At 47.9% G+C, this 10,000-nt stretch overlaps 1 protein-coding gene across 1 annotated transcript in view; it reads left to right on the top strand.

Annotated features, from left to right (window-relative positions):
* myo15ab (myosin XVAb) overlaps positions 1 to 10,000 on the top strand; it is a gene marked incomplete at both ends in the record, with an annotated part of 40,190 nt that overhangs the window by 13,024 nt on the left and 17,166 nt on the right. Inside the window, 26 exons of the mRNA XM_083694320.1 lie at positions 93 to 196; positions 599 to 662; positions 1,478 to 1,591; positions 1,757 to 1,918; positions 2,117 to 2,230; positions 2,372 to 2,430; positions 2,602 to 2,725; positions 2,842 to 2,937; positions 3,060 to 3,191; positions 3,326 to 3,451; positions 3,617 to 3,694; positions 3,862 to 4,013; positions 4,483 to 4,528; positions 4,668 to 4,792; positions 5,027 to 5,144; positions 5,298 to 5,473; positions 5,617 to 5,701; positions 5,850 to 5,903; positions 6,227 to 6,308; positions 6,669 to 6,799; positions 6,973 to 7,068; positions 7,352 to 7,480; positions 7,692 to 7,798; positions 8,046 to 8,224; positions 9,377 to 9,449; positions 9,984 to 10,000. The exon at positions 9,984 to 10,000 is cut by the window's right edge and continues 175 nt beyond it. Of these exons, the coding sequence (XP_083550446.1) occupies positions 93 to 196; positions 599 to 662; positions 1,478 to 1,591; positions 1,757 to 1,918; positions 2,117 to 2,230; positions 2,372 to 2,430; positions 2,602 to 2,725; positions 2,842 to 2,937; positions 3,060 to 3,191; positions 3,326 to 3,451; positions 3,617 to 3,694; positions 3,862 to 4,013; positions 4,483 to 4,528; positions 4,668 to 4,792; positions 5,027 to 5,144; positions 5,298 to 5,473; positions 5,617 to 5,701; positions 5,850 to 5,903; positions 6,227 to 6,308; positions 6,669 to 6,799; positions 6,973 to 7,068; positions 7,352 to 7,480; positions 7,692 to 7,798; positions 8,046 to 8,224; positions 9,377 to 9,449; positions 9,984 to 10,000 (2,743 nt within the window). The remainder of the gene's footprint in view (positions 1 to 92; positions 197 to 598; positions 663 to 1,477; positions 1,592 to 1,756; positions 1,919 to 2,116; positions 2,231 to 2,371; positions 2,431 to 2,601; positions 2,726 to 2,841; positions 2,938 to 3,059; positions 3,192 to 3,325; positions 3,452 to 3,616; positions 3,695 to 3,861; positions 4,014 to 4,482; positions 4,529 to 4,667; positions 4,793 to 5,026; positions 5,145 to 5,297; positions 5,474 to 5,616; positions 5,702 to 5,849; positions 5,904 to 6,226; positions 6,309 to 6,668; positions 6,800 to 6,972; positions 7,069 to 7,351; positions 7,481 to 7,691; positions 7,799 to 8,045; positions 8,225 to 9,376; positions 9,450 to 9,983) is intronic.

Genomic DNA, 10,000 nt, shown 5'->3' with positions numbered 1-10,000 from the left:
AGCTTTTTTTCTTTTTTTTTATGCACAATAGTAGTTGTTGCCGTGGTTGTTGTTCCCGTAGTAACTCAGATTCCTGGCAATTGTCGTGGTAGATCCTGGAGGCCACGCCCCTGCTGGAATCCTTTGGGAACGCCAAAACGGTCCGGAACGACAATTCCAGCCGCTTCGGGAAGTTTGTGGAGATCTTCATGGAGGAGTGAGTTCAGTCAATCAAGTGTCTTACCACGGTAATGATGAGCATGACATGGTGGTGACCACGGTAACCATGGAGGATTGAGGTGTGTCTCGTAGCGGTTCCAGTCAGTTGTTTCTATGGCAATCAGCGTTGACAATGACAACTGTGTGAACAAGGTGTCAGCTTTACCCTTATAATGCTTACTCAATACTCATGAATAGCATAGAGTGTGTGTCATTGTAGAGATGGCCTTTCAGAAAAGAACAAAGCACACACACACACACACACACACACTAAGATGGTGTGAATGTCGGCTAGTGATCCGTGTGTTACTTAACACTGAGAAGTTCTAAGGCACGCGTGTGTGTGTGTGTGTGTGTGTGTGTGTGTGTGTGTGTGTACTTGTGCTTGGGTGCGCTATAGGGGTGTGATCAGCGGTGCCATAACGTCTCAGTATCTGCTGGAGAAGTCCCGCATCGTCTTTCAGGTGAGACACACACACACACACACACACACACACACACACACACACACACACACACAGTAACGCAGGTGGAGTCCCCTTACACCTGTGTCACCTTGAGAGAGCAGAGATCCTAGAAGGAGACACTAACCCTGGGGTGTCAAACCTGCTGACTGGTTGCCATCTGATCTCACAGAGGAATTAGCATCGCTTAAAATATCTCTGTCAGACATTGAATGTTTCCTCTGATCTTCTTCAGAAATGGCTTTCATATTTCTAAGCGTTAGACAGAGGACACAATGCCTTGTCATAACGGTCTTTATCCCCCTGTCATACAGAGCTTCATTCAGCTCCCCCTTGTAGCTAACAATGAGTGATATCAGCCAGTTGGATAAAAAGGGGTACACACACTCTCCAAATGATTACATTCTGGGGGATCGTTTCTGCAGACCTGGAAATACGATCTGGGGGGATTGTATTATCTGGCTATACCGTTTGACCAGCGTTTGAGCACCTGTTTTGACATAAGATACGTCAAAAACTTAAGATACGTTATGCGAGAGTTATGGGAATTACCACTTGCGTTTGGAATTACGACTTGCGTAACTTCGACTGGTTAAGTTTAGGCATTAACTTCAACTGGTTAAGTATACCTAGTATTCTGTATTCTGGTTTGCAGAAACGATCCCCCAGAGCATAATCATTTAGAGACTGGGTTGGGTACACATTACACATGTTTTTGAAGCCCAATCCTGCCACTGAGATCGGGATGTTGTACTTGATCATCTTGGGGAAAGTGTTGTAAGCGACTTCATTGGCGAGCTCCTGTGTGTCTCCAGGCCAAATCAGAGAGGAACTACCATATCTTCTATGAGATGCTGGCAGGCCTTCCCTCCCACGAGAAACGCTCTCTATACCTACAGGAGGCCGAGACCTACTATTACCTCAACCAGGTACACACACACACACACACACTCTCACTCCTCCTTTTCTCTTTCCTTCTCTCTCTCTTCCCTGTTTTCCGCTCTCTGTCTCCTCTCTCTCTGTCTTTCTGTGCATGCAGTATGTGCATACTGTAGTTAAACTCTCTCTCCCTCTCTCCCTCTCCCTCCATGCAGGGAGGGGACTGTGCGATCGAGGGGAAGGATGATGGGGAGGACTTCAAGAGGGTGCAGAATGCCATGGAGATCCTGTGCTTCAGCCCTGAGGAGCAGAACGGCATCTTCAGACTGCTCTCCTCTGTCCTGCACTTGGGAAACGTCTACTTCCAGCCCTTCCAGGTAAGGCAGAATGACACAGCACAGGAAAAACACAGGAAACACACAATATCACAATAAGGTAACAACTCGAACATGGTCACTCAGCAGTGTGTGTGTGTGGGTGCGTGGGTGCGTGACGTGTGTGTGCATACATGGTTGCATGCGTGCGTATGTGTGTGACGTGTGTGTCTGTGTGTCTGTGTCTGTGTTGTCATGCAGGCAGAAGGGCAGGAGGTGGCGTCGGTGGTCAGCGCCCAGGAGATCAGAGTCGTGGCTGAACTTCTACAGGTTTCACCAGAGGGGCTACAGAAGGCCATCACCTTTAAAGTCACGGTGAGCAGGATGGATGGACGGATGGAGGAATGGATGGATGGAGCAATGGGCGGATGGATGGACGGATGGATGGGTGAAGAGATGGATAGATTGATTGATGGATGGATAAATAGTCTGTTCATCTCCACTACTGACCTCTAGGATACAGTCCGGGAGAAGATCTACACCCCTCTGACCGTGGAGAGTGCAGTGGACGCCAGGTGTGTGTGTGTGTGTGTGTGTGTGTGTGTGTGTGTGTGTGTGTGTGTGTGTGTGTGTGTGCGCGTGTGCGTGTGCGTGTGTGTGTCAGACATACAAACCATCTCAGGATCACTGATATTCGGTTCATGGTATGAGCTAAACCGGTTCTAAAGTGGAAATCTTTTCCTTAGAGATGCTGTTGCCAAGATCCTGTACTCGCTGCTCTTTAATTGGCTGACGGAGCGAATCAATGGGCGGGTCTACCCTCGAAACGAGGCCCTGTCAATCTCCATCCTGGACATCTACGGCTTTGAGGTCAGGAGTTAGGGCTGGTTTGCGTCCATTATAACATGGTCTTTGTATTTCCTTGGCCCCTAACATGGTTTATCCTCCATCTCTCTCTCCGTCACTCTTTACTCCTCTTTCTGTAGGATCTGACCTTTAACAGTTTCGAGCAGCTGTGTATAAATTACGCCAATGAGACGCTGCAGTTCTATTTCAACAAGATCGTCTTCAAAGAGGAGCAGGTGAGTGCAACTGCCGCAGACACAGACACATACAGAGCCGCGTCTCCCATACAGACGCATGGGGGCTGGACCCAACATGGCGGCTGTGTGCTGACCCAGCATGGCGGTTGTTTCCTGATCAGGAGGAGTATATAAGGGAGCAGATCAGCTGGAAGGAGCTGTCCTTCAGTGACAACCAGGCCTGCATCGACCTCATCGCCGCTAAGCCTCATGGGATACTGCGTGTCCTTGACGACCAGAGCGGCTTCCCTCAGGTACGCTACTTCCTGTATCGGACACTTAGAAAGGCCCCCTCGTGTTTCCAAGTTAAAGGTTCCTAGTTTGACAGAAGGCCTGTGTTTTTCACTTTCTATGGTGTCTAAACTCAGACTGTCCCACCCGTTGCTAGGCAACAGACCACACCTTCCTCCAGAAGTGCCACTATCACCATGGTAACAGCCCGCTGTATGCCAGGCCAAAGATGCCGCAACCAGAGTTCACTCTCAAACACTACGCCGGGAAAGTCACTTACCAGGTACACACACACACACACACACACACACACGCTTTATAAACCTTATGAATTAATGTGTCCATAAGGTTATCCTACTGTTCCCAGAGCTATTAAGCAGATAGTCCTTATCATGAGATGATCTGATTGTATCGTTCTCCAAATGTTCTCTAATGTTCCCTTCTCTAGGTCCATAAGTTCCTCGATAAGAACTTTGACTCGGTTCGTCAGGACGTACTGGACCTCTTTATTCAGAGCAAGAACAGGGTGAGAGGTCAACATCACCATCAGCCAATCAGAGTGTAGCTCACTGTGTCCACAGTACAATAATGCTCTGAGATTGTGTGTGTGTGTGTGTGTGTGTGTGTGTGTGTGTGTGTGTGTGTGTGTGTGTGTGTGTGTGTGTGTGTGTGTGTGTGTGTGTGTGTGTGTAGATGGTGTCCAACCTTTTCCTGAAGCACTCTGAGAGTGTGTCCCAGCAGCGTTCGGCGGTCCGCAGGAGCAGCACAGCCAGACGTTACCATGCCAACACGGTCAGCGCCAAGTTCCAGAGCAGCCTTCAGGAGCTGGTGGAGAAGATGGAGAGGTCCGTTCTAGAGTTCTAAACTTCCAAGTCTGATGTTCTCTGAGTTCTGAATTGTGGGTTCTGGATAGCCTGCAGAGGTTTTTTTTTTATGTCTCGGTTCTAAGTTGTTTGTATTAAGAAAATAAAAATCGGGGTGCTTGGTGGCGTAGCACACTAATGCGCATACCACATAATCGCAAGGTTCCTGGTTCGATTCCGACCCTCAACATATCTTGCATATCATCCCTCCTCTCTCTCTCCCATCCTTCCTGTCAACCTCTACTGTCTCTATCCTAATAAAGCAGAAATGCCCTAAAAACATATTTTTAAAATAAAAAATAAAAATCTGAGTTATAGGTTCTGAGTGCTATGTTCTGTTAAGTTCTTTGAAGATCTCCGACTCAGATCATGTTTGATCTGGTTGATCTGTGGTGTGATTGGTGCTGGCTGGATGTGATCAGTAGGTTGATTACTTCTGTCTGTCTTGCAGGTGTAACCCGTACTTTGTTCGATGCATTAAGCCAAACCATCATAAGGTACAGTATGATAATCCAGTCTCTAAATGTGGGTCCTATGTATGAGTTGATGTGTGTACACGTGATGTATTATGTATAATTTGTGTGTGTCTGTGTGTCTGTCTGTCTGTCTGTGTGTGTGTGTGTGTGTGTGTCGTAGGAACAAGGTGTATTTGAGATGGAGCTGGTGAGCACTCAGCTGAAGTACTCTGGTATCCTAGAGACCATCCGCATCAGGAAGGAGGGCTATCCAATCAGACTACCCTTCCACACCTTCCTCAACAGGTAGGTCACCTGATAGGAAGTCATAACGCTTTACCCAGGAAGTCACAGACTCGCCCGCGCCCCCCACCAGACCCCCTCCTACCTGGCAAGAGGTCAGAGGTCACACACTCACAGAAGTGACATTTTATCATTGGTCATGATGATGATGATGATGGTATGTGTGTGTGTGTCTGTGTGTCTGTGTGCATGCGTGCCTGTGTGTTTGTGTGTGTGTGTGTGTGTGTGTGTCCTCAGGTATAAAGCCCTGATGGGTCTGAGTGAGCCCCCCCTTGCAGATGGGGAGAACTGTGTCCTGATGCTCCACAAGCTCTGTCCAGTAAAGATAGGAACGTACCAAGTGGGCGTCACAAAGGTGAGTAGGGGCGTCCATATTGGGAAAGCAATAAATACACAATGTATTGGCCAGCCCTATATGGCAGTTACTATTGTGGCGAGATGAACATATCTTTGTTATTTCTGTGTGTTTGGTGTGTGTGTGTGTGTGTGTTTGGTGTGTGTGTGTCAGCTGTTTCTGAAGGAGGAGTTATACCAGCTGTTGGAGTGTAAGCGTGACCGTGTGTTGCAAATCGCTGCCATGACGCTGCAGAGATACACACGCATGTTCTTCGCACGCAGGAACTTCCTAACGTTCAGACTCAACATGATGCTGCTTCAGGCCCAGTGTAGGGGACACCTGTCCAGGTACACACACACACACACACCCACACCCATACACACACACACACACACACACACACACACACACACACACACACACACTCCATTAAAGTGTGGTGTGACATCTGTCCTGTCTGTTTACCCCTATGTCTACTTTACCTGTGCAGGAAACGCTTTGCGATGATGAGGAAGAACCTGATTAAGATCCGAGCCATAGTGAGACTCTTCGTCAACCGCCGACGCTACATCAGGGTATGACACACACACACATACACACACACACATACACACACACACACACACAAACACACACACACACACACAAACATGCGCACACAAACACGCACACACACACACACACGTCTTTGATGGAGTGTATAACCCTGTGTGTCTCTCTCAGGAAGAAGTGGAGACGGCGCGGAGGGCGGAGGAGGAGAGGCTGAGGATAGAGGAGGTAAAGACCAAGCTCCTTTCCCTTCAACCCCTCACTGTGATCGGCCAGGAATATCAATGGTCTATATGACCCTCATCAGAATATCAGTGTCTGGGCGCTTAGTGGCGTAGCTTACCACGTAATCACAAGGTTCCTGGTTCAATTCCGACCCTCGACCTATCTTGCATGTCATCCCTCCTCTCTCTCTCTCTCTCTCTCTCTCTCACCCATCCTTCCTGTCAATCTCTACTGTCTCTATCCCAATAAAGCAGAAATGCCCAAAAAAAAAAAAAAAGAATATCAGTCTCACCTCTGACCCCTGACCTCTATCTCTTCCTCTATAGGAGCGGCTTAATAGGGAAGTGGTGAATGTTACCACTCTACCCATCCCTGCTGAGCTGGGTGCACTATTGCAGGCCACTGCAGGTACACACACACACACACACACACACACACACACACACACACACACACACACACACACACACACACACACACACACACACACACACACACACACACACACACACACACACACCCTCCAGACCTGGGTTGACATATTTGACAAATCCCTAAGCTGTGCTTGATTGAGTTTGCCTGGCACAATGGAACCAATGGATTAGTCTTCAAAGTGCAAACCCTGCCTATCTGACACTGGCTCAAGTAAATGCTGACTCAAGTAACTGCTCAAAGTGTGTGTGTGTGTGTGTGTGTGTGTGTGTGTGTGTGTGTGTGTGTGTGTGTGTGTGTGTGTGTGTGTGTGTGTGTGTGTGTGTGTGTGTGAAGGTGGCAGGGAGTTTCACTCTGAGTGCCTGGCATTGGTTCAGGCTCCTAAGGTGCACGTGGACCCTCAGCTGACCCTTCCTCTGGATATCAACAACTACCTCATCACACACTACATACGAGCCATATTCAGGGTAAGGTGTGTGTGTGTGTGTGTGTGTGTGTTGGGTGGGGGGTGGGGGTGTAATGTGTGTGTAAGTACATACGAGCCATATGTAGAGTAAGTCCACACTGTCTGTATATACATTTGTGTGTTTCACGTGTGTGTGTGTGTGTGTGTGTGTGTGTGTGTGTGCCGCGTGTTTAGGAGGCGTTGTTTGGGATGCTGACGGCTCCGTTAGAGAGATCTCTGACCAGGGTGGACGAGGAGCTGAAACAGGGAGCTCTGGACGTCTTCATACTGGTACATAAACACCATACTTATACACACACCTTTACCCTGCTACACACACCTTGATACTGTTATACACACACCTTTACCCTGCTACACACACCCGGATACTGCTACACACACCTTGATACTGCTACTGTACACACACCTTGACACTGCTACACACACTTTGATACTCCTACACACACCATTGACACTGCTACACACACCTTCACAGTGCTTCACACACCTGTGTAACGCTACACAAACCATTATCCAATCTTACAGCTTGTGTGTGTGTGTGTGTGTTTTCTAGATCTTGCGGTTCATGGGGGATCCTAACCTGAACGGAGCTCAGGAGAACCTGTTTGGGAACTACATCATCCAGAGAGGTCTGGCCAATCCCGGCCTCCGAGACGAGATCCTGGCGCAGGTAGCCAATCAGGTGAGACGTCATGCCTCGCTGCAGATCATTATACATGCAACAGCCCAGGTTCTCTCCTCTCCTCTCCTCTCCTCTCTTCTCCCCTCCCCTCCCCTCCCCTCCCCTCTCCTCTCCTCTCTTCTCCTCTCCTCTCTTCTCCTCTTCTCTCCTCCCCTCACCTGACTCTCCTCTCTTCTCTCCTGACTTCCTGTATCTTCCCTCATCCAATCAGGTGTGGCGGAACCCCAATGACCTGAACTCAGGGAGAGGTTGGCTCCTCCTCTCCGCTCTCCTCTCCGCCTTCCCTCCCTCTCACAGGCTGGAGAAGTACCTGCTCAAGTGAGACACACACACACACACACACACACACACACACACACACACACACACACACACACACACACACACACACACAGACATACTGTACTGTACTGTACACGTACCACACAAAACTCTACAGATAATTTAAACAAACTTTTGTGTGTCTGTCTGTCTGTCTGTCTATCTGTCTGTGTCTGTGTCTGTGTCTGTGTCTCTGTGTGTGTGTGTGTGTGTGTGTGTGTGTGTGTGTGTGTGTGTGTGTTAGGTTTGTGTCTGACTACGGTCCTGGCGGGTATGAGTGTGTGTGTCAGCACCGTCTGATCCAGGCGATGCAGCGTTCGGCCATGGGTCCGGAGCATGCCCGTACCTACCCCCCCTGTCTGCTAGAGTGGACCGCCAACCGCAAGAGAGCACACACAGTACTGCAGGTCCACTGCTTCGACGGTGAGTGGAACACACACACACACACACACACACGTTTGGCAACATTCAGAGCTGGATGTCAAGCAATACTCTGTATTAGACTAGACTTTGGTCTACATTTACATTTACATTTATGGCATTTACCAGATGCCTTTATCCAAAGCGATTTACAACAAATACATTTGTCTAAGTAAGTGAATCATCTATCCATCAGTCATCATAAGATAAAGTAATCAATGCTCAGACCAGGGGCCATAGACAGTCACAATGCTAGAAGAAGGAAATGTTTTATTAACAGGAGAGAACTTGTACAGGGGGGTAGTGGGGGTGAAGAGGTCTTTAGGGAGGGCCCGTTAAGATGGTCTAGCTAGCATACTGATTCAATGCCAATCAGCTACAGTTGAATACGTTTCCTTCTATTAAATGAGAAACAGTTGGCCTCTGCTTCAGCCGGCTCCTCCATTTACTATCACTGGGACGACAGTGTGTCCAGACAGTACTGACTCTCGTAGACTCTTCCACCTTGAACTTTAACCCTGAGACGGCGCCTGATAAAGATACACAGACAGTTGTAATTAGTTAGAGTGACCAGGATGACTTCGACCAGGGCAGGATTAGACTGGCATGGTCAGGCCTGGCAGAGCTGTGCCCGAGACACACAAACACACACACACACACACACCCACACGCTTTGGACATTGGCACGCACCCACACTGGCACACAGACTCACACACACACACACACACACACACATACATTGGCACTCGCACACACACACACACACACTGGCACACACTGGCAAACACACACACACATATCCAAACGCGCACGCACACACACACACACACACACACCCACACACACACAAATTCGTCACTCTCTCATTTCCTCCTCTCATCCAGCTAATATGTCCTCCTCTGCCCAGTTGGCAACGCTACTGAGGATTAACTAACACCTGATACTGACACTTTGTGTGTGTGGGTGTGTGTGTGTGTGTGCATGCACGCTTTATTGGGCACAGTGGGAGACACGCAGTCTGTCCCAGAATGACAAATGTTTGGGTGTCACATGGCCTCCATGAGTCAATGTCGCAATTAATGAGTGAAATGTCTATGAATGTGTGATGAATGTTGATGTGTGACTTAAGTATTTGTTGTGTCTCCCTCACTCAGGCATGTCCTTCCTGTGTCCGCTGCACTCCTGGACCACCGGAGAAGACCTGGCTAAAGACATCCTAAAGCACAGGTAACACACACACACACACACACACACACACACACACACACACACACACACACACACACACACACACACATTTTCAAGAGAAAATTATGAAATTTGCTCAGTTTGTAATGACAACCTGATCCATACAGTGTGTAAATGATTCCTATGCAAATCAGAGACCCTATAAAAACAAAGATATTCATTCCAAAATTACATGAACTGTTATCCTTGCATTAAGATGGACTCAATTCAACTTATTGAGTGATTTGTTGATGACATTTTTCTTTTTTGCGTTTTAGCTAATTTTAAGAGTGTCATAGCAAAGGGTCTGAATACTTATGTACATGAGGTATTTCTGTATTTAAATTTTAATAAATGTACTGACATTTCTAAAAACCTGTTTTCGCTTTGTCATTCTGGGGTATTGTGTGTGGATTGATAGCAAATTCTTTTAATTTAATCCATTTTAAATTGAGTCTATAACACAACAAAATGTGGAAAAAATGAAGGGGTCTGAATACATTCCGAAGGCACTGTATGTATGTGTGTGTGTAGGGGTGTGTCTGAGGGTC

The sequence above is a fragment of the Argentina silus genome (assembly GCF_951799395.1).
Source record: "Argentina silus genome assembly, chromosome: 22".
NCBI lineage: Eukaryota > Metazoa > Chordata > Actinopteri > Argentiniformes > Argentinidae > Argentina > Argentina silus.
The sequence above is the reverse complement of the archived record's forward strand: the minus strand, read 5'-3'. Positions and strand labels throughout refer to the sequence as shown.